At 36.8% G+C, this 24,583-nt stretch overlaps 2 protein-coding genes across 2 annotated transcripts in view; both read left to right on the top strand.

Annotated features, from left to right (window-relative positions):
- The window catches only part of ndufs2 (NADH:ubiquinone oxidoreductase core subunit S2), a 28,186-nt gene extending 19,871 nt beyond the window's left edge, over window positions 1–8,315 (top strand). The window contains exons 13-14 of the mRNA XM_067445397.1: window positions 2,475–2,532; window positions 8,168–8,315. Of these exons, the coding sequence (XP_067301498.1) occupies window positions 2,475–2,532; window positions 8,168–8,205 (96 nt within the window). The 3' untranslated portion in view covers window positions 8,206–8,315. The remainder of the gene's footprint in view (window positions 1–2,474; window positions 2,533–8,167) is intronic.
- A 1,176-nt stretch (window positions 8,316–9,491) lies between these two features.
- Window positions 9,492–23,118, top strand: fcer1g (Fc epsilon receptor IgFc epsilon receptor Ig). Its single transcript, XM_067445422.1, has 5 exons — window positions 9,492–9,707; window positions 11,617–11,714; window positions 13,292–13,321; window positions 14,249–14,278; window positions 22,365–23,118. The coding sequence occupies exons 1-5, from the start codon at window positions 9,650–9,652 to the stop codon at window positions 22,425–22,427; spliced, it is 279 nt and encodes a 92-aa protein (XP_067301523.1). The 5' UTR covers window positions 9,492–9,649; the 3' UTR covers window positions 22,428–23,118.
- The last annotated feature ends 1,465 nt before the right edge of the window (window positions 23,119–24,583 follow it).

Below are 24,583 nucleotides of genomic sequence, written 5' to 3'. Positions count from 1 at the left end.
TTACACAGTTACTAGTCTCAAATAAATTAGACACAAAATGTTGTCTTGAAATTAAATATTTTATTAGCTCTTACGCAAAGCTTCCGCGAAGAAAAACAGTTTCAAACTGCTTTAAGCCTTTATCTATTGCTGCTAAATGTTGAAAATGAATGCTGAAAGGGTTAGTTCACCCAAAAATGAAACCAAGCCTATGATTTACTCACCCTCAAGTTATCATAGGTGTATATGACTTTCTTCTTTCAGACAAATACAATCGGAGTTATATTTAAAAAGTCCAGGCTAACGTTAATCCAAGCAGTAATTGTAGCTGTTTTTGAAGTCCATAAAAAATGCAGCTGTCCGTCAAATAAGATGCTCCACACGGCTCCGATGAGTTAACAGAGCCTTCTGATTCGAATCGATGCGTTTGTGTAAAAAAAATATCCGTATTTAAAACTTTATAAAGGAAACCTGCCTTGAAGTCTTCCATTGTAGCCATGGCTGTTTAAGTATTTACAGCCACAAGATGGCGCCAGCGTTAAGCATAGAAGTAGTACCGGTCAAGATAACTCGTATTACCCGTATGAGCGGTTGTTATCTGGAAAAAACATACCGTTGGAATGCGCGATTGACCAATCAGAATCAATCAGAATCAAAAGAGCTGTGTAATAAGTCTTGTTATACCATGGTCTGTTTTAATACTTGATTCTGATTGGCTGGAAGGTTTGCAGTAAAATCGTTTAATGCACAGGGGCTTCCAGTCAGTTTGATTACAGTTCGAAATTAATCCGCCACTATAAACACTGGTAACCATAGTAACACAGTTACGCTTGCAAACAGAGTGACAGTGGCAGCTGGCAGTATCAACCACAGATCTATGGCAAAATTAAGTGACATGAGACATTACGTGACACACAGAAGCCAATGGCACATATGTCACTATGAGCAGATATTTATACGTATACATATCTATAACTATGCGCGTATTGTATTGGCACCTCCGTGGCACATGCGGTCTTCATTGTCATGTCACTGACATTATCGCGACAAACACTGACACTGACATGACACCGGCATCCTGGCCAAATTTGCCCATTGGCCCCTGTCCATCATGGCCTCCTAATAATCCCCATATCCTGATTGGCTTCATCCCTCGGTCTCCTCTCCACCAATCAGCTGGTGTGTGGTGAGCGTTCTGGCGCAATAAGGCTGCCGTCGCATCATCCAGGTGGATGCTGCACATTGGTGGTGGTTGAGGAGATTCCCTGCTTCAATGTAAAGCGCTTTGAGTGCCTTGAAAAGCGCTATATAAATCGAACGCATTATTACTATTATTATTATTATGACACCGAGTTGCGGATCATGTCGCCGTGTCGTGCGTTTTTTACAGTCTTTGATGGTCGTAACACACACACTGACAGACTCGAGCACCTATATTATTATATAATTTAATGCATTAAATGTAATGTGTCTTTATGACGCAGGGTTTATTTCACACTAGGCTACATAATGATGATTCGTTCAAATAAAGATTGCCTTGTCACTGCAGTGTTGCCTGTCATTCATAAATAATTGTAATAAATCCATTAAATAACCATTTAGTTATGTTCGATATGCTTAAGCAACGAGGGGATCTTCAGACTGACATGAAGAGATCGCGAACGCATCTCTCTCTCTCTCTCTCTCTCTCTCTCTCTCTCTCTCTCTCTCTCTCTCTCTCTCTCTCTCTCTCTCTCTCTCGCTGATATTTCAGTTTCAGTTCTCTGTCTCTTTCCTTTAATAATGAATTTAAATAAATGTGGTAATTTGTTCATATAAAAACATTTCAATGGCTCTACTTTATTTAAAGCGACGGTGTGCTAGAACTAACGAGACGTAAGAAAACAACCGTCATTTTAACCCGTCTCCTAAAAAGCATCAGTTACAGCTTTAACTTGTTTTTAACTTGGCAAATAACCATGGTATAAGCAGGATAATCCACGGCTTGCCATGCATTAAATTATTTTAATGCACGACCTAGAGGCAACCACCCTTCGCTTCGCGTCGGGCGGTTCTTCGCCTCTACGCCGTGCATTAAAATCCTTTAATGCATGGCTAGCCGTGGATTATCCCTTACTTATTATCAACATGTTAAACATTTGTGCGGCTTAATTTTGTAGAAGCCCTGATTCACTTTTTCAGGATTGTCAGCTTTTGTTTATTGATTTAATGCTTCATTGCTAAATAAAATTATTGATTACCTTTCCTCTTCAAAAAACAAAAATAAAATAATAATATTAAGTCAATCATAGTCAAATTTCAGTCATACAGTTGTAGTGTCCCCAAACTTTTTAGTAGTGTAATATTGAAGTTAACATTTAGCCGTAATAAATGCTGTAGAAGTATTGTTTATTCTAATGAACCTGTATTGTAAAGTGTCACCCATATACTGCAGGTTTGATCTTTTTCCTCTTTATGTTGTGATGTTGCTCAATGATGTGGTCTGTTTTTCTCAGGCTGGTTTAGACAAAATGTCTAAAGGACACATGCTTGCTGACGTGGTGGCAATCATCGGTAAGAACTAGTTCAGTCTCAGTTCTGTCTGTTTTTGAGTAAATACAGAGATTTGCATGTCACATCAAGTTGTTTTGAAGTATGAAAAAGGTCAGTTACAGGTGATGTTGATACAATATTTATTAGTGCTCTCAGATTAAAGAAAATCAATTGCACATTTTTTCTGCAATTAATTCTGCCTAACATCAAAATTTGTAGTATATTTTTTATATTGTAATACGTTCCACATTTAATCTCTAAAATAATGTTGAAACAACATATACAGTATATTTTAAATATTTGTTTAAAAGTGCACTATGATGTATTTTTGCAGTAAAATATCCAAAAACCACTAGGCCGGTGTTATATATTTTGTTCAGTTGAGTACCTAGAATATCCCAAATGTTTCCAACTATTTGTATATTGTGAGAATTGCTATTTTAGCCAAGGACCGGGACGTTTCAGCATAGCGTTTGAGGAAGTCGCCTGTCAATTGCGTCATATCTGTGTGAACAAGTGAACGCACGGAGTAGGCCTAACATCATAACATCATTTTCAACACACTTAAAGGGTTACTTCAGCGATTAGCATATGGCTTTGTATCATTAGAAACCCTGGAGTATATTCAAATGATTGTACCCCCCCCCCCCCCCCCCACTGTAGATTCACCTGTAGTCAAAAGCAAAAGATTAGACTGTACAGAAATGTAACTCGATAGGTAATGCTAATATACACTAAATACATGTAGTAACACAATGCTGATGTTAACATTAACGGACCCACTTTATATTAGGTGGCCTTAACTACTATGTACTAACATTTTAATTAATCATGTGATACAATGGACTTATTGTGTACATACATGTTATTACATTGTACCTACATTTAAAAAAAATACCCGCATGTAAAAATGTATGTAAGTAATTTCTGTAGTTACATTTGTAATTACACATTTGGCACTTCCCTTACCCCTAACCCTCCCCCTAAACTGACCCACACCACCACACCTGTCCCTAACTCTACCCGTATCCCACCTCAATATCAGCAAAAGGTGTTTTGCAATACAATTTGAACACAGTAAGTACATAGTACTTATTTTTTGATGTACGTACATTGAACTTAAGGCCACCTAATATGAATTGGGGCCACATTGACAAATTGAGAACAAAGTGTAACGACAATAATAATTTGCGAGTTTCGATGTGATATGAGCTACACCATCGTTAGATTTAATCATCATTGGAAGTGTGATTTATTGTGACAGATAAAAGTGACAGACATGTTACTTACTAATTCAGATGACATTTTGTGGGGGAAATTCTTGCTGTGGAAAGACGTAGAATCTGTGATCCTGAAGTACAGTGTCCACACCAGAGTCCATCCTGTTTTATAGGGGTGTAACAATACACCTATATCATGGTTCATGGCAGAGCACCAGCAATTATAACACTAGATTCACTTTTAACATAATAACAAAAGCAATAATTTAACCTATTAACTTTACACATTGGCTTCCCTTTTTTTAATATAGCAGTTAGCATACCTGAGTAAACTACAGGGTGTCTGCAGGGTTTTAAAAAGTATTAAAAAGTGATAAATCAAAATTGTCAAATTTAAGGCCATTAAAAGTGTTAAATATCATCTCAGAGGTATTATTTTTTTCCAAATTAGTATTATTTTTTCAGACTATCAGGTGTCCTATTCTGATTGAAATTCTATCTGCGTTCGCGTTTGTTCGTTTAAATATGGGCTTTAGCGTATCTGGGCACATAATCAAAGATCTTTCGTCTCCGTCTCAACGTATGTTTGACGCTGACGTCATATTCAGCGGTCGTTCGGCACCATCTCAGCAGAAGTGGCTGGCTTACGCTTTTTTCTAGACGTGCTTCAAGGCATATCTTCAACGACTATCCTCATAAGAGGAATCCTAAATGATTTGTATAAAGTCTAAAATGAACAAAAAGAGTTGTGAGAGAATGAGGTGAGATTCATAGACAGTACAGTGAGATCTGCGTGTGTGTCTGCTGTTAAAGGGACAGCAGCCAATAAAGCTTCCTGTCAGTAAAGTTAAAGAACAAAGGGAACAGAGAAAATGACTCGCTGCTCTTGACTAAATAACTTTTGTAGCTTTAATAAAGATTAACTATTTAATTTATAGTTTATGCAGTGCAGACTGCATATAACTTTGATAACTTTTTTACATTTCTGTATATTTCCTAACTGTTCAGACAGGAAGGGCAGGAGTAAACATGGTATTTATTATGGGTTTATGTTAGCATTGTTTTAAGTTTACTTAAATTAGAAACTGTTATATTTTTGAAGTCTAATAATAAATGTAAAAAAAAAAATCAGTAGTTGTATTAATATCAGTAATACTGGCCTTCATTCATAAACAAGTATTTAAAATATACTGTCTTTATGTTGTTTCTACATTAATTTGATTAACTGTGAAATTATTATATTAAAAAATATATTAAAAACATACAAAAACATTTCTTTTGTATTGCTATTAATCACAGAAAAAATGTGTGATTAATCTAGTTAAAGTTTTTAATCGATTGAGAGCACTAGTTTTTAGTATCTTTAGTATTTTGTTAAATTCATCAACTTATCACAGTTATAGAAATGTAATATTTGGCACAGGTTTTGTTGTTGGAAAAAAAACACTAAATAATTTAATTGCTGAATTACCAATTATTAATTGAAATCAAATGTGTATGCAGTAATGCTTCTCCTTAACCAACCTTTGTGAATGTTGAGATGTATTTTACTGTGTCTGAATGATAACTTATAACAGATTTCCTCCTGGTGTCGATTCTAAATCTATTCTTTTTTGTATGTTATATGTCAAAATCTGTTATATATGTTAAAAAATATTCTGAAGGTAGTAAAAAAGGTATTAAAAAGTAGTAAATTTAACTTAAGGATTGCTGTATATACCCTGAACTAAAATGAAATAAATATCTGCACTGTAGACTAGTTAATCTGTTAACATAATGTAAAAAAAAAAAAAAAAGATTTCATACAAATTGATAACACAAGTAAATGTCCCACTTTAGCCTACTTAAACACATAAATTGTATGGATATGACTAATACTGAAGATTAAATAGGCCTATAAGTGAAAGCTATTAAAGCAGCACTTGGCAACTTTTGCACTCGGGGTCCCCCTACAGTTTGGAAAAAATAATGTCCTCAACTACTGTCCTAAGCTCTGTCATCCTAAATCAGGGGATGCCATCCCGCGTGCATTTGTTGACATGACAGCCCTGATAGCCCTGAACTAGTGATGCGCGGGTCGTCTCATAACCCGCGGACCCCGTATGTCTATTTAATGGTCACGGGTGCGCGGCGGGTTGTAAAAATATATACAGTGGTGCGGTGCGGGCCAAATAACTTCATAAAAGCGTCCCCGCGGGTTGGTGCAGCACTTACATATCCCCTGAACACTGCAAGAGTTCACATGCAGGTGTTTTTCTGACGGCGCGTGTGAAATGTCTTCATCCCAGGTACAGTCAGTGGCATATGTTTCAGCATGTCATATGAATATAATTTCATGGGTTTTATTTTTTTCAAACGCCAAATAATCACGATGCTCACGTTTACAAGCCAGCGTCATTATAGTGGTCTATTGGTTAGCGTTTTACAGAATCTATGATACTTCAGTTCAATGTTTGAGTGGTAGGTAATCACCGTAACAAGCATGACAGCATCGGTCGGGCACGCCTCCTTCAGCTCACGCCGACGAGCAAACGCTGGTCACATGTTGATCCTCGTCCTGCCTTTAATCCCATCACTTTCTCGTTTCCTCTTATTGCTTTCCTCCAACAAAACCTTTTCTTTCTTATGTGTGTCTGCTGCTTCGGACATGACTATATTATCCGACGAACGAAGTTAGGCTCGCACGTCCGAATGTAAGGAAGTGTGGGTGTTGGTGGAAGTGACGTATATGCCGTAAAGCAGTCAAATTTTGTAGTTCTTTTTGTTCTCGGGTTACTACCCGATTTAAAAGTACGATTATAAAATGATACAGACCCCGTCAGGCTATGGCAGACGTGTCATTCAACCTATTGTAAGTCGATGTATCATCACAAGAGTCTTAAAAAATATATTATGAAGGTTGAAAAGTTACCTAGTGCTGCTTTAAAAAGCAGTTTTTGTTAATACTACAATGTACACCACACTAATTTAAAAATAAACAAAATAAATAAAGTGAAAATAAAGTGGCAGTTTGGGGTTATGGAGACAGCAGTTACCATGGTGAAACATGAAAACTGCTTCTGATGAACAGAATGATCATACCTGCATGCCTTCCCAGCTCACACACGTCGAACCATTTACGTGATTTATTCGTACTTTACTTTTATTTCATGACTTCCAACTGGACATCGTAATGTTGCACGTGCGTAATTTCTCTTGTGCTTTATACACGGTGCACTTTTAACTAAAGAGTGTGCACTGAGAGGACAGGAAAGCAGTTTTCTGAGGTGTGAGAGTGTGTTTTTTTTTTTTTTTGTAGCAAGCTATGAAAACGGCAATGTTTGTGGGACTCCAAGGTAGCATTTTGCCTGCCTGGCTAAATGGGGAAACTGACTCTCTCTGTCCTTCCACCATGCAGCTTGAGCAATCGCCCAAGTCATGTGATGTACATAGAAGACTAAAGTTAGTCTATATTGAGTATATTATATTATTACAATATTTAGTAACATACAGCTCTGATTAGTTGTTAAACGTGTACTAATGTCAAGGAAGAAAAAAAAAATAGTATTTTGTGGCATAAGATGAAGTGAGAGCTTGGCTGGGGCACGTTCGGTTTGACATGAGAGCAATGTGGTTCGAACCATGGGTGGTGTATCGCGGTTTTGAGCTTTTGCACACTTTCTGCTTATTTATATGCCTGTGAACACACACAACTCATTGACAGTCAGAATCCTCTGTATATAACAATATCATGCTTAACAGATCATTTGTTAATGAGCATTTATATAAGACAAATGTCACAACCTTAATGTGTATTTCTTATGCATTGATTGCTTGCTAATGGCATGTTAAAGATAGTTATAAAAAACTCATAGATGTGTGTCAGTGCAGTGATATTTTAAACATAACGTGTGTTTTCAATGAATCTAAAGACCAAGCAACTAAGAAGAGCATTCATTTACAAATGCATCCACTTAATTTTAATTTGTGGAAATATGCTATTTTCGCTGAACGTGCAACTTCCGATTAATTAGCCGCTTTGGGGAAATGACCAGATTAAGAATAATAAAGTGCTGTAAATGGTAAGACTATTTGCGCTAAAAGCCACAGAACATTAAAATAGAAATACGTAAGAAATATGTATGCAGTATCAAGCAGCATACGCTGTTCTGTACAGATACAATAACTGGAACAGGATGAGACTCTTCCAGACACGATGAATTTACAAATGGCTGCGCGCCGCTCTTACATGAAAAATAAGGAGGATCGTAGTGTGGCAACAGAGGAAGTGTAAGGGATATTGCAGTCAGTTGTTTCATTGTGCTAGTTCCAGTTTTTACGTATGCTTAATGCAGTGTTTCTGGAAATGAAACTTGGATAGGAGAAAGTATAAAATGACTCAGTGTTTCATAACCGTTAAGATGTTGTCCTAAACCCGCTGTTGTCTCTTCCCACAGGCACCCAGGACATCGTGTTCGGAGAGGTGGACCGCTGAGGCGACCCTGAGTGTCTGTCTTTGCCATCCATTCTAGTGATGTTATGACAGAAGTTCCTCTTATTTCTCTGTGTAAATGCTTATGAAACCTAATAAATATTTTAAAACTTGGGAGAAAAAAAACACAAATTTGTTTTCTTTATATTACAGCAGGTGCTTTTATCAACAAGGAAGGCCACATTACCAGTTGTGCAATACAACGATCTGGTTGTAAAAGTACAAATTTGCATGGGGAATCTTCATTCGCAAATGTGACTATGGTACTTTTAATGTTTTTGAAAGAAGTCTCTCATGCTGCATTTATTTGATCAAAAATACAGGAAAAACTGTAATATTGTGATACATTATTATTATGATTTCAAATAATGGTTTTCTGTTTTAATATACTTTAAAATGTAATTTATTCCTGTGATCAAAGCTGAATTTTCAGCATCATTACTCCAGTCTTCAGTGTCACATGATCCTTCAGAAATCATTCTGATAGATGATCTGAAACAACGTTATTATCAATGTTGGAAACTGTTGAGCTAATTCATATTTTTTTAGAATCTTTGATACTTTTTTCAGGATTTATTGATGAATATAACATTTAAAAGAACAGCATTTATTCAAAATGGACATCTTTTCTATTAAATCTTTACTGTCACTTAAAAAAAAAAATCAATTTAACATCCTCGTTGAATAAAAGTACCTATTTCTTTCTAAAAATAAAAAAGAAGCAATTGCTGACCCTACATTTTTGATTGGAGTGTATATTGTTACAAAAGATTTCTATTTTATTAAATGCTGTTCTTTTATATCTTTTTATAAATAAATCATCATATTAGTATGATTTCTGATGGATCATGTGCCACTGGAGTAATGATGATGATAAATTCAGCTTTGATCACAGGAATAAATTACATTTTAAAGTATGTTAAAATAGAAAACAACTATTTTTAAATTGTAATATTTCACAATATTACTGTTGTTTTTTTGTATTTTTGATTCAATGAATGCAGCCTTGGTGAACAGAAGACGCTTCTTTCAAAAACATTAAAAATAGTAATTGCAAACATTTGAGCGGTACGGTGTGTGTATATATCACACGCACACACATATGTGTGTGTATACATGTATATGTATACACATTTATACATAAACATATGTGTATATCTATGTATGTATGAAATCATTTCAATGAAGCAGTTTTTATAGCAGCATTGGGTCAAATATTGATTCAGCATTTCCAAGGATCTTTACTCTAAAGCAGATCACATGGCTTTCGGCCCTTTTTCCTCTTCGTCACTTACGGGTGGGGGTGGTTTTAACTTCAAAACTGACATATTTTCACCACAACTTCCCTCTCGTCTGCCTCTGATATGCTCTTCACGTCTGTTGACTGAAAGTTTTCTTTGGAGGTGTGTGTCCAGTGAGCTTGTGTTGAGCAAAGCCCAAGTTTTGGATGAGGATGATGATGCCCTTCTCTCTTCTTTCTCTTTGGCTCAGCTTCGGCATTGCTGGTAAGTGTTAAATGTTAACGCTTTTTTAATCTCAAACGAGAGATGCCAGGAATTGGCTTGGTTGTGTTTCGCGTGCCAATGTCGATACAGAGGTTACAGGTTGAGAGAAAATCATTTAAATCATGCAAATTTATTACATTAATAACCTTTTTAGGGAAGGCCTAAGGGTTATTCCAACGTAAATAAAGTGTTTTTTCTTTTTGGGATGTGCAACTAAAATCGAATTGGGTTTTTTTCATTGTTTTTTATTGTATTTTTCATTTTCAGGTAGTCATTTTCTCCACTAGACCCGTGAAGCTTAATATATTGTGATCACCGTTGTGTTTTTAGAGCCAAACAGTTTTGTTTCTAATTTGTTTCATATATTATGAAATAATGCCTCTAAGAATAGTGCCCTCATGATCTTAAATGTGGAAGTATGCCTAGATTTCATACAAGGTTTTGCTTCTGTATTTTGGCAGCACTTTTTCTAAATGAAGCTGAAAAACCCAATGTACATTTGCCACTCTTGCAATGTAGCATGTGTGGAAAAAAGTGAAGTGAACAGTAAAGTCAGAGGCTTTGTTGGTCTTAGTCTTCTGTTGCGAAGCTTTACTACATCAGAACATTGAACCAGTGTTTGAAAGGAAACTTTGTTGCCAGGAAGTAGCCTCTCTTTATTCTGTAAAGAAGGCTTGAACCACACAAATATGACCCTTTCAGCGACAACGCCAAGTGACTGTGAAAACAGTGCTAGTGTGCTTAATTTTAGGTTCTTGCGATGTTAGTTCGGCTGGTTGTTGGTTCCCTATCTGCTATTGAGTAGAAAAGTTTTGAGCTTTGTAGTATTTTTTATTATTCACTTGTCAATGCATTGCTTTTCAAATGTGGTTGATGAGTGGAAATCGTCATTCTGCTTGCTACGAGCGACAAAAATCCTGCATCTTGATCAATTAATAAAGAGCGTGTGGTCAGCGGATTCACGTTTGTACTTGAACATTTCCGCGAAAAGAGAAGTAACACTATTCTGTAGGATATGATACTAAGCATCACGCATGCTCTCTCACTAACAGCTTAACACCTAGTAGTGCTTTTTAATACGTTGCAGAGTTGTTAGTTACAAATGCATTGCAATATTTGCAGTGTATAATATCCAAACTGATAACGAGTTCTGATTTGAATGTCATGATACACAACGTCATGACAATAAATCATATTTTGTTGGTGTGTATAAGTGGATTTGTTAGTATTGTAAACACAAGTGTCATCTTTCATATAAACTATATAACAGCATCACCAATACTTGCATACAGTTCAAACAGTGTGATGCATCATCGTTATTATTGTAATTTACTCATGACCACAAATTTATGAAGAATTTATCAAGTGAAAATTGATAAGGCGTTAAAATACAGTTTACGGTAACACTTTATTTTAGTGTCCTTGTTACATGTGTAGTTACTATAGTAATAACTATAATTTATGCATAATTACATCCAAATAAAATAAACCCATAAACCAAACCCTAATCATAATCTAACCCTAGAGTAAGTACATGCAGTTCATTAATATCACTCAGTATTAAAATATATATTTTCACTGTATCACACACCTTAAAATAAAGGGTTACACTTTATTTTAAGGTGTCCGTGTTACAGTGTAATTATACAATTAAGTGCTGAGTAATAGTAACTATATGTACTTAATATATTAGTTAGGGTTTGGTAACTGCATAATTGACACTAACTAGAGTATACCGCTATGAAAAATGTGTTAACACTGTAAAAAAAAAGTTTTACCAAATAAAGTGTAACAGAGATTATATGTGTTAATAACAAAAATCATATAACTGTTAATAATTGTCATAAAGTCTAGCTGAGCAACATTATATTGTTTTGTCTTTTTCTTATTATTTCCATTTGTTGTTTAGACGCAATGAATATGAAAGAGCCGCAGATTTGCTACATCTTGGACGCGGTTCTGTTCGTCTATGGGATTGTTCTCACTGTCCTGTACTGCAGAATGAAGGTACACTATATGAGATTAAATCTTTAACTCAGTTCAAACTCTGAAAGTCTGAAATACAGTTTGTACAGTATAAAAACCATTACGCCTATGGATGAGCCCCGCATTTCACAAAAACAAATGTGTGGGTGTGTCTTCAATTAATCGAGACTGTCAAAGTTGGAGGTGATTTTTCATGTACTTAAAGTTAGTTTAAAAGTGTTTTTTCCCCCACTTTTGTATTTTGCAAATTATATTTGAGTGAATAATTGGTGTGTGTGTATATATATATATATATATATATATATATATATATATACATACATATATATACATATATATATATATATATACATACATACATACATACATACATACATACATACACACTGTAAATAAAAATAATGTCTACAATTGAAGATTTTCTAGTGACTGATCACATCAAAAAATTTCAGTTGGCCAAATTTAATTTCTGTGAATTGATGCATTTCATTCACAGAAATTCAATTTGGCCAACTAAAAATGTTTGATGTGATCAGTCTCTAGAAAATCTTCAATTGTAGACTTTATTTTTTTTCAGTGTATATATATATATATATATATATATATATATATATATATATATATATATATATATATATATACTGTAAAAAATTATTTAGAAAAAAAGTTACCTGGTTGCCTTAATTTTGAGTTCATTGAAATAAACATTTTGAGTTAATACAAAGAAAATGTTTTGAGATTCGGCAACCTTTATAAAAATATTATTAAAAGATTTTGTAAGCATATTGGATAATTGTGTGTGTGTGTTATTTCTGATGACGCAGTGAAACATGCCAAATAGTGCTATTTTCATGATTTATCACATTTTTATGTGGGTCAGATACAATAATATCTTGAGTTTCTATTTATTAAATAAATTTCCTTCATTGTGTCAACTCAAATTTTTAATTTCAATAAACTCAAAATTTTAAGGCAACCAGGTTACTTACTTTTTAAAGTTAAATATATATATATATATATATATATATATATATATATATATATATATATATATATATATATATATATATATATAAAAATGGACAGATCAAGCATGCATCCTTTTTATGAAATATCTATATTAATATGGGTATTATTGCTGAGGAAAATTTTATCGTGATTAATCGCATCCAAAATAAGTTTGTGGTTACATAATGTGTGTGTGTACTGTGTATAATTATTATGTATATATAAATACACATGCATGCATGAATATATTTAAGAAATATTTTATTAAAAAAAATATTTTTAATATACAAGATAAATTATATACAGTATATACATGCAAATATTTCTTAAATATATACATGCATGTGTGTGTATTTATATATAATTATACACCGTACACACATATTATGAAACAATTATGTAAATACAAACTTTTATTTTAGATGCGATTAATCCTGATTAATTTCCCCCCCAGCACTAATAGGTATATGTGTGTATATGTGACCTTCTGTAAAACTATTCTTTTTGTAAAAAAACAACAAAAACAATAATCCATCTATTCATCCCTCTCTCTATCCATCCATCTCTCCATCCATCCATCCATCTCGCAGATGCGAAGTAAACGAGCAGAGTTTTCAGGGGTAAGACTATCCGTCTGTCCATGCATGCTAAATTATTTACACGTTATGTGCTATAAATATATACATGTATCTGTGTGTGTGGCAATGATTTGTTTACATATTACATTCTTTTTACAGAAAACAAATGATAAAATATAGCAAAAACTGCTAGAATGAAAAAATATGGCGTAATGTGAATTGAACACAAACAGCTGTATCGATGGCCAGTACATTCTGAGACCAGCAAAATGATATTTATGCAGGTTAACTATTAATATCCTTAAAATGAACCCTAACCTGACTTAAGGAGCACAGTGTTATTGTCAAATTTAAGCCTCTGAAGACTCAATCTTATTTTACAAACTTAAAAAAAATGATCTTTCTTTGCTAACTGTCCCTCTCCTCCCCCTTCACACTTTTGCATCCTGTCGTGATCAGTGTGAAGTCCTTTTCTAAAAAAAAAATTGCTAAAGCATGCAACCTTTCACATAAGTCCTCTGCCTATACAGATCAAGCATGCATCCATTTCAGAAAGTTTATTATAGTCACAGTTACACTATTAGTATAGGCTATTGCACCAGAAGAAAATTGTGTACCACTTTAGAGTAATGGTCATTATTTAAAATGAACTAATAATGAACTGCACTTTTAAAGCATTTATTTATCTTTGTTAATGTTAATTTCAACATTGACTAATACATTATTAAACTCTAATGTTAACAAAGATGAACTAACATGGTAACAAATGTACTGCTCATGGTTAGTTCATGATAGATAATAGATTATCTAATGTTAACTTATGACCATTATTCTAAAGTGTTACTGAAAATTGTTCAAAATCAATCTGACCATGAATGTCACTGAGCTTTCAAAAGCCCTGTGTGTAGCCACACGTTTCATCTTTGTCTCAGCCTTTCTAATGCTTTTGTTCTTTTCATTTGTTTACAGAAGAAAGATGCCGGCGAAGGGGTTTATGAGGTATTCTTGTTGTTTTGTGGTTGTTTAGATTTTTTTGTGTGTGTATGTCTATATTCTGTATTCTGCAGACCGAGTCAGTCGGGTTCGGTCCCCATTGTAATTACATTGGAGCTTTTCTATAGTAAACCTACATATTCACACTCCGCCTAAAGCTTTGTACATACTCCACAAGAACAAAGAAATTTGTTTGTTTTCTCGAGGTGGCAAGAACACCTCGTTCGCCAGGAGATTCCATACTTCACGAGAAAAGCAGGTGCCGAACAGGTGGCACTTTACATTTCTGACCATCACACAATAGTTCTCGGACACCCACAAGAAAAAAGGGTCCCGATTTATATTAGGTGGCCTTGACTACTATGTGCTAACATTTTTAAATAATCATTTGCATGTAATTACTCTAAAATTGAATTGAATTTCTGTCAATTAAATTGCATCAATTCACATAATTTCAATTCGGCCAATTCAATCGGTCACTACAGTAATTAATTTCTGTAGTGACATTTATAATTACAGTTCCCTTACACCTAACCCTACCCTTAAACTGACCCACACCTGTCCCTAACTTTACCCTTAAACTGACCCACACCACCACACCTGTCCCTAACTTTACTCTTAAACTGACCCACACCACCACACCTGACCCTAACTTTACTCTTAAACTGACCCACACCACCACACCTGTCCCTAACTTTACCCTTAAACTGACCCACACCACCACACCTGTCCCTAACTTTACCCTTAAACTGACCCACACCACCACACCTGTCCCTAACTTTACCCTTAAACTGAACCACACCACCACACCTGACCCTAACTTTACCCTTAAACTGACCCACACCACCACACCTGTCCCTAACTTTACCCTTAAACTGAACCACACCACCACACCTGTCCCTAACTTTACCCTTAAACTGAACCACACCACCACACCTGACCCTAACTTTACCCTTAAACTGACACATACCACCACGCCTGTCCCTAACTTTACCCTTAAACTTACCCACACCACCACACCTGTCCCTAACTTTACCCTTAAACTGACCCATACCACCACACCTGTCTCTAACTTTACCCTTAAACTTACCCACACCACCACACCTGACCCTAACTTTACCCTTAAACTGACCCACACCACCACACCTGTCCCTAACTTTACTCTTAAACTGACCCACACCACCACACCTGTCTCTAACTTTACCCTTAAACTTACCCACACCTCCACACCTGTCTCTAACTTAACCCTTAAACTGACCCACACCACCACACCTGTCCCTAACTTTACCCTTAAACTGACCCACACCACCACACCTGTCCCTAACTTTACCCTTAAACTTACCCACACCACCACACCTGTCCCTAACTTTACCCTTAAACTGACCCACACCACCACACCTGTCCCTAACTTTACCCTTAAACTGAACCACACCACCACACCTGACCCTAACTTTACCCTTAAACTGACCCACACCACCACACCTGTCCCCAACTTTACCCTTAAACTGACCCACACCACCACACCGGTCTCTAACTTTACCCTTAAACTTACCCACACCACCACACCTGTCCCTAACTTTACCCTTAAACTGACCCACAGCACCACACCTGTCCCTAACTTTACCCTTAAACTGACCCACACCACCACACCTGTCCCTAACTTTACCCTTAAACTGACCCACACCACCACACCTGTCCCTAACTTTACCCTTAAACTGACCCACACCACCACACCTGTCCCTAACTTTACCCTTAAACTGAACCACACCACCACACCTGTCTCTAACTTTACCCTTAAACTGACCCACACCACCACACCTGTCCCTAACTTTACCCTTAAACTGACCCACACCACCACACCTGTCTCTAACTTTACCCTTAAACTGACCCATACCACCACACCTGACCCTAACTTTACCCTTAAACTGACCCACACCACCCCACCTGTCCCTAACTTTACCCTTAAACTGACCCACACCACCACACCTGCCCCTAACTTTACCCTTAAACTGACCCACACCACCACACCTGTCCCTAACTTTACCCTTAAACTGACCCACACCACCCCACCTGTCCCTAACTTTACCCTTAAACTGACCCACACCACCACACCTGCCCCTAACTTTACCCTTAAACTGACCCACACCACCACACCTGTCCCTAACTTTACCCTTAAACTGACCCACACCACCCCACCTGTCCCTAACTTTACCCTTAAACTGACCCACACCACCACACCTGCCCCTAACTTTACCCTTAAACTGACCCACACCACCACACCTGTCCCTAACTTTACCCTTAAACTGACCCACACCACCACACCTGTCCCTAACTTTACCCTTAAACTGACCCACACCACCACACCTGTCCCTAACTTTACTCTTAAACTGACCCATACCACCACACCTGACCCTAACTTTACCCTTAAACTGACCCACACCACCACACCTGACCCTAACTTTACCCTTAAACTGACCCACACCACCATACCTGTCCCTAACTTTACCCTTAAACTGACCCACACCACCACACCTGTCCCTAACTTTACCCTTAAACTGACCCACACCACCACACCTGACCCTAACTTTACCCTTAAACTGACCCACACACCACACCTGTCCCTAACTTTACTCTTAAACTGACCCACACACCACACCTGTCCCTAACTTTACTCTTAAACTGACCCATACCACCACACCTGACCCTAACTTTACCCTTAAACTGACCCACACCACCACACCTGTCCCTAACTTTACCCTTAAACTGACCCACACCACCACACCTGTCCCTAACTTTACCCTTAAACTGACCCACACCACCACACCTGACCCTAACTTTACCCTTAAACTGACCCACACCAACACACCTGACCCTAACTTTACCCTTAAACTGACCCACACCACCACACCTGACCCTAACTTTACCCTTAAACTGACCCACACCACCACACCTGTCCCTAACTTTACCCTTAAACTGACCCACACCACCACACCTGTCCCTGACATTACCCTTAAACTGACCCACACCACCACACCTGACCCTAACTTTACCCTTAAACTGACCCACACCAACACACCTGACCCTAACTTTACCCTTAAACTGACCCACACCACCACACCTGACCCTAACTTTACCCTTAAACTGACCCACACCACCACACCTGTCCCTAACTTTACTCTTAAACTGACCCACACCACCACACCTGACCCTAACTTTACCCTTAAACTGACCCACACCACCACACCTGTCTCTATCTTCACCCATATCCCACCTATCAGCAAATGTGTTTTACAACACAATGGGCACAATAAGTACATTGCACTTATATTTTGATGTAAGTACATAGTAGTTAAGGCCACCTAATATATAAAGTGTGGCTGAAAAATGTTCTGCTCAGATGATGAGTCAAGAACAAGGTGCGAGAACTCCCAAACCTGGGCGGTGAGAACACAATTATGTAATTTTGTTCCCACAGCCCTGTGAGCGAGAACTTTTTTCTCTGATCTTGTGGTTTATGTAATGGCCTTAACTCTACAAATAATCATACTAAAGGGAATTGACTATGACTGCACGTGAAGATAACATACGCAGATTACTTGTAAATTACAAAAGGCTAAGCTAAATTTAGCAAGTAACTGCTTAATGCACTATAAACTTTAAATATATTTTAAAGTAGGCTTTTATTAAACAAATAAAGGAAAGTAAAAATTTAAAGGTGCCCTAGAATGATTTGAAACAATATGTTCAATTGTTCTCTGATATCTACATAGAGGGCATGTGGCTTATTTAAGGGCAAAAATTGTCCAGATACAGTTTTACAGGTCCATTTACAACCCTATAAATTGTCCCTAGGATGTAATGCTCTGTTTTTGCCTTATTTGGAAGAGTCATGAATATTAATGTTGAGCTCTGCTCTGATTGGCTTATTTCAGCAGCTCACAGCAGTTCAGCAAAGCGGCTCGTGAGTCCTGACAGAACACAGACCGACTGAATGACACTTTAAGCAGAACATCTCAAATGGAGATTGATAAAATGCAGCCTACTTGTTTATTGGTGTTTTCAGATCATCCGTACGCGAGAGTTTTATTATTTCAGTATTTTTAAATCCCCCAAACAGCTTTTCTGTGAAAAAAAGAACACATCCAGTGTTTTACCTAAACATGTCCAATCTGGCAACCATATGCACGCAAGCTCTCTCTCTCTCTCTCTCTCTCTCTCTCTCTCTCTCTCTCTCTCTCTCTCTCTCTCTCTCTCTTTCTCTCTCTCTCTCTCGGATGAAGTTACCAATAAACAAGTAAGCTGCATTTCAGCAATCTCCATTTGAGATGTTCTGCTTAAAGTGTGTCATTCAGTCTACATTTTAGACTTGTCTTTTTTTGTCAACGATATTGCATGTTTATATAATGTTAGTCACAATGTAGGCTAACGTGACGCAGTGACTGTGATGTAGTCTAAAATACAAGCATGCAAAAACATCATAGGCCTACTTCAGTTCTCAAAAATATAAATATATAACTTATATTTTTTCAAAATGAATAGCCTTGTCAAATGACTGTCGTTTTAACTGACAGGTCCTTCTCAAAAAATTACCATATTGTGATAAAAGTTCATTATTTTCCATAATGTAATGATAAAAATTCAACTTTCATATATTTTAGATTCATTGCACCCCAACTGAAATATTTCAGGTCTTTTATTGTTTTAATACTGATGATTTTGGCATACAGCTCATGAAAACCCCAAATTCCTATCTCAAAAAATTAGCAAATCACGAAAAGGTTCTCTATTAACCTAATCATCTGAATCAACTAATTAACTCTAAACACCTGCAAAAGATTCCTGAGGCTTTTAAAAACTCCCAGCCTGGTTCATTACTCAAAACCGCAATCATGGGTAAGACTGCTGACCTGACTGCTGTCCAGAAGGCCATCACTGACACCCTCAAGCGAGAGGGTAAGACACAGAAAGACATTTCTGAACGAATAGGCTGTTCCCAGAGTGCTGTATCAAGGCACCTCAGTGGGAAGTCTGTGGGAAGGAAAAAGTGTGGCAAAAAACGCTGCACAACGAGAAGAGGTGACCGGACCCTGAGGAAGATTGTGTCCAGAAACATCCAGAGCCGCCGTGCACAGGCGTGTGCAGGAAATGGGCTCCAGGTGCCGCATTCCCCAGGTCAAGCCACTTTTGGGCTGCAGAGAAGCAGCACTGGACTGTTGCTCAGTGGTCCAAAGTACTTTTTTTCGGATGAAAGCTAATTTTGCATGTCATTCGGAGATCAAGGTGCCAGAGTCTGGAGGAAGACTGGGGAGAAGGAAATGCCAAAAGGCCTGAAGTCCAGTATCAAGTACCCACAGTCAGTGATGGTCTGGGGTGCCATGTCAGCTGCTGGTGTTGGTCCACTGTGTTTTATCAAGGGCAGGGTCAATGCAGCTCTAGCTATCAGGAGATTTTGGAGCACTTCATGATTCCATCTGCTGAAAAGCTTTATGGAGATGAAGATTTAGTTTTTCAGCACGACCTTGCACCTGCTCACGGTGCCAAAACCACTGGTAAATGGTTTACTGACCATGGTATTACTGTGCTCAATTGCCCTGCCAACTCTCCTGACCTGAACCCCATAGAGAATCTGTGGGATATTGTGAAGAGAAAGTTAAGAGACGCAGGACCCAACACTCTGGATGAGCTTAAGGCCGCTATCGAAGCATCCTGGGCCTCCAGAACACCTCAGCAGTGCCACAGGCTGATCGTCTCCATGCCACGCCGCACTGAAGCGTCATTCCTGCAAAAGGATTCCCGACCAAGTATTGAGTGCATAACTGAACATAATTATTTGAAGGTTGACTTTTATTTGTATTAAAAACACTTTTCTTTTATTGGTCGGATGAAATATGCTAATTTTAGGGGGGTTTCATGAGCTGTATGCCAAAATCATCAGTATTAAAACAATAAAAGACCTGAAATATTTCAGTCGGTGTGCAATGAATCTAAAATATATGAAAGTTAAATTTTTATCATTACATTATGGAAAATAATTAACTTTATCACAATATGGTAATTTTTTGAGAAGGACCTGTATATGGTGGGAAAGGTGACGTTTGGCTAGAAGGATCGAGTGAACAATCTGTAAGTAACGTATCTACGGTTATATTTTGTAGTACAAAATCATTAGACACACTATTTAGTTTTGTATGGTACTTGGAGTTTCCTATTGTTACTGTACTAGCATCTTGCGTCATCTAGACAATGCGGTCTCTCTGAGAAACTTTCAATTTTATAAGAAATTGTTTAAACAGCTGGTCATAAAGTGGATAAATTACTTACTGCTTGCAGGAATATAGTTTCCCCTTTCTTCAGTTTAAGACGCTGAGTGGAGCTTGCTTAAAATGTGCCGAACAAACGAACGATTTGTTGTGGTATCCGATTATAATAAACCTCAACCATGACTGTTGACATATGAAAAGTCCTCAAGTCCCCTGCACAGCCTAAACATGACGTGTCATGAGAGCTGCCATTTTTGCTATCTTCGAGTGTCTTTTTTACCTGAAGTCTAAATGATTCGGCTTCGTCAGTTCCGCCTGACAATGCACACGTTTGGACAGATGCAAATGTTGGGGGCGTGCATATAAATGATTCCCAGCGCTTGCGTCACGTTTGGGTTTATGTTGAGAAGCACTTTTTTTCAGTGGTGTTTTTGATTCACAAGATTTGCATAAGAAGTAGGAGTTAATGTTGTTTGAGACTCACAGTATGTGATGTCCATGTACTGAACTCTTATTATTTCACTATGGCAATGTAATTCAATTCTAGGGCACCTTTAAAATAAATACTCATGTTGTGCTTTAAAACAGGCATAAGTTATGTTGGGCTGTTATCCATCAAATGTTATCCGTTAGCCTAATATGTTTGACTGGTATTTATTTATTTATTTATTTTACAAAATAACTATTCGAAATATATTTTTAAAAGTTGTGATTACGCATTCAACTGCTTTGTTGTCGGGCGGGACAAGAATTATGGAAGAATCATGATTTATTCATGCCTATTTTTGGGGGGAATCCTATTAAAGCTAAAATGATTAAGCGTCCCATAGAGCCCGAGCGCATTCAGGCCACGCCCGCACCGGAGGGAAAACATCCAGCGCTCTCTTTCTCTCACGACTTTCTATTGCGTGAAGCGCCTCTTTGACATTTATGACTTATAACAAAAAAAATAGAACAGTGTCTAAAAGCTGCTATGTGACAGGGTGTACAGCAAACTAGCTAAAAAACACAGAAATACGTTTTTATAAGCTGTCGACCCCCCAAAGAACGAGCGTTTAAGGAGACGAAAGTGGATACAGGCAATAACGTGAAGCTTCAGCAGGAAGAATGGGTCAATTTTGGGATCCTGACACTCAGTATGGCTACGTGTGCAGGGAACATTTTGTCACTGTTAAGTCGAATATCTAAATGACAATTTTATATATAATTGTTCTGTTGCTGATGACGTTCCCTTCCAGTGGGTGTAGTTCTCAGTGTAATATAACATGTTGTGCTCTGTCTCAATTGCCTGTATCCCCTTTTGTGTCCTTAAGCGCTTGTTTGTTTTTGTTTTTTTGGGTCAACAGCTTATAAAAACTTCAGGGGTTTTTTGTTTCTGGGTTTGGTTTAGCTTGTTTGCTGTGTGTGTCATATCAGCTTTTAGACATTGTTCTGTTTTTTTCGTTGTTATAAGTTAAAATGACAAGGCCTCCTCACGCAATATGAAGTCAATCGTGACGTTTCCCCCTCCGCCACGGGAACTTGGTTATCAAAATGATCACGAGCTTTCCACTGGTTAATACGACTTGACAAGGACATTCATGTCCAATTTTTCCTTACGACACTCGTATTTAAGATTATTCTGATAGCCAGGAAGGCAGCATTAAATCCATATAACTATTTTAAGTAGTAAAGACATTAAAATCCTATACTGTGACTAGCAGGCAGCTATAGCATTTAACTGATTCATATTACAAATCTGAAGCCTGTGGTTGATCTGGTATTGCTTCTATTGAAATTGCGCTAACTTTCTGCCACATCCGTTTTGTCCCCTTCTCTTCTCCACATCGCAGGGTCTCAAGCCTCATGATCAGGACACATACGAAACCATCAAAATGAAAAAAGGAAATAAATAAGACTGCAAAAGAAAGGAAAGCGGTTTCTGGACACAGCACTGCCATCTTGAGCAATGTCACACATGTAAATAAGCTTTCAACCTTATCACAAGGATAACAGTTTGTGCTTATGTAGGCTAGTATTCATACTGTAATAACTTTTGGTAATCACGTTTAGAATTAATGAAATAACACAATGTAAAAGGTCTACTTTTCTACTTGTTTAATAATTTAAATAGTTTTTATACTGAATGTATTTTATATCCACCCTTTAAACTACATTTATAGCTTCTAACATGTAGGCCTAGACCTATACCACACTGCGTGTCACTATTCTCAAGGCTAACTTCCTGCTCTGGCTTCTAGAGCAACATGCCACCAACCCCACAGAGTCCGAGTCATTTCCTGTTTTAAAGAATACATGAGTGGTCTGAAAAAATGTGCATCTGTCTTTGACCACAGGTGTGAGCGATGGAAACAGAGCTGTGTTTGATTGTATATGTGTAGGCCTTTTCTTTCCATTGGTTTAAAAGTGTGTTCAAATTGTTTTGCTCTGAGGTGGGCTTTTTCTGCTACATGTGGCATTTAAGAGAACAACTGTATGCGAAACAAAAATTAAACCATTGATCGTCAGAGCTTACGTTACAACATAGGCTTAATTATAAGTTTGTAAGAATTTATTTTGAGTTTAAATACATTAAATGCTTCCAAATATTTGGATTGTTTCTGGTTGATTCTTAGTGCTTATACTATTTTGTATTGTGTTCAAATGGTTTCATTTCCTGCCCTCAGAATATTTTGTTTTCTTGCATCAATAGATTGGCAAACAAAGGTGATGCTAGTGTACTTAAAATAAATACAACTGTAAAAGCATAATTATAATCAGACTAATAAAAGATTAGAACTAATAAAAGATGATTCTTTAAAACTTCTTTACATATAGTAGCAATTCTATTCAGAACTTTATATCAACCATTATATGCTAATATGGTTCTTTGTGTTAGAGTTTAGTGTTCTTTTTTCCCGCCTTTTTGTTTTTCAAATCTGTAACAGTCAAAGCCGACGTATTAGCCTTCTGATTTTCTGGAGCTTAACTATATAATTACACAGACTGTCAACACACTATGAAAAGGTACATGATTACTTTCTTAAAATGTCTGCATTATCTTTAAAAATTGTAACTGGTTTCCTACCATTCACGTGTTTTTCTCTTTAATGGAAAATGTGAGTGTGAGCAGCTCTGTTCAGTTAAGGATATGCCTTCTCATCTTCTCAACAAAGTAAGTATCTGAGATATTGAATTTATGATCCATATTGTTACATTGTTTTAGTTATTACTTTATACTCAGTCACAAAAAACATTAAAGGCTGTCCCATGACTTATCACTTTTTTTCCTTTGAACACAAAGGGCTTACATTCTGGTAATTTTTGCTAATTTTGACACAATTGTTTTTACATTATCAACAGATCAACTTTAACTCTAAACTCAAGTTGCAAAGTTACTTATAGTCAGAAGAATGTCTGTTATCGGAGCATCAAAATAAAGTGTTAGCAGATATTAAAGGGATAGTTCCCTTTAAAATGAAAATTCTGTCATCCTTTACTCACCCTCAAATTGTTTCAAACCTGTATGAATTTCTTTCTTCAGCTGAACACAAGGGAAGATATTTTGAAGAATGTCAGTAACCAAACAGTTAACTGGAGCCATTGACTTCCATAGTATTTTTTATTTTTTTCCTACTACGGAAGTCAATGGCTCCAGTTAACTGTTTGGTTACTGACATTCTTCAAAATATCTTCCCTTGTGTTCAGCTGAAGAAAGAAATTCATACAGGTTTGAAACAATTTGAGGGTGAGTAAAGGATGAAAGAATTTTAATTTTAAAGTGAACTATCCCTTTAAGCAGAGTCTACTAAATACTCAAATCACTGCTTGTTCATATAGTTGCAAAATGGCAAATGGCAAACGGTAAAATACCTTTTCTTTATTTGATTATCTTGTAATATTTCAGTGGTCAACCTCAAGTAAGAGTACTGCATTTAGACAGTGAAATAACTCTTATTTATTTCAAGTCAAAAACTGTAAATAATGCACAAAAGTTACAGTATGCAAGTTTGAATGTGTCAACAACATATCTAGAATCTGGCAAAAATTATACTTTTCATTACTGCAACTA

The sequence above is a fragment of the Pseudorasbora parva genome, chromosome 1, assembly GCF_024679245.1.
Source record: "Pseudorasbora parva isolate DD20220531a chromosome 1, ASM2467924v1, whole genome shotgun sequence".
Lineage (NCBI taxonomy): Eukaryota > Metazoa > Chordata > Actinopteri > Cypriniformes > Gobionidae > Pseudorasbora > Pseudorasbora parva.
The sequence above is the reverse complement of the archived record's forward strand: the minus strand, read 5'-3'. Positions and strand labels throughout refer to the sequence as shown.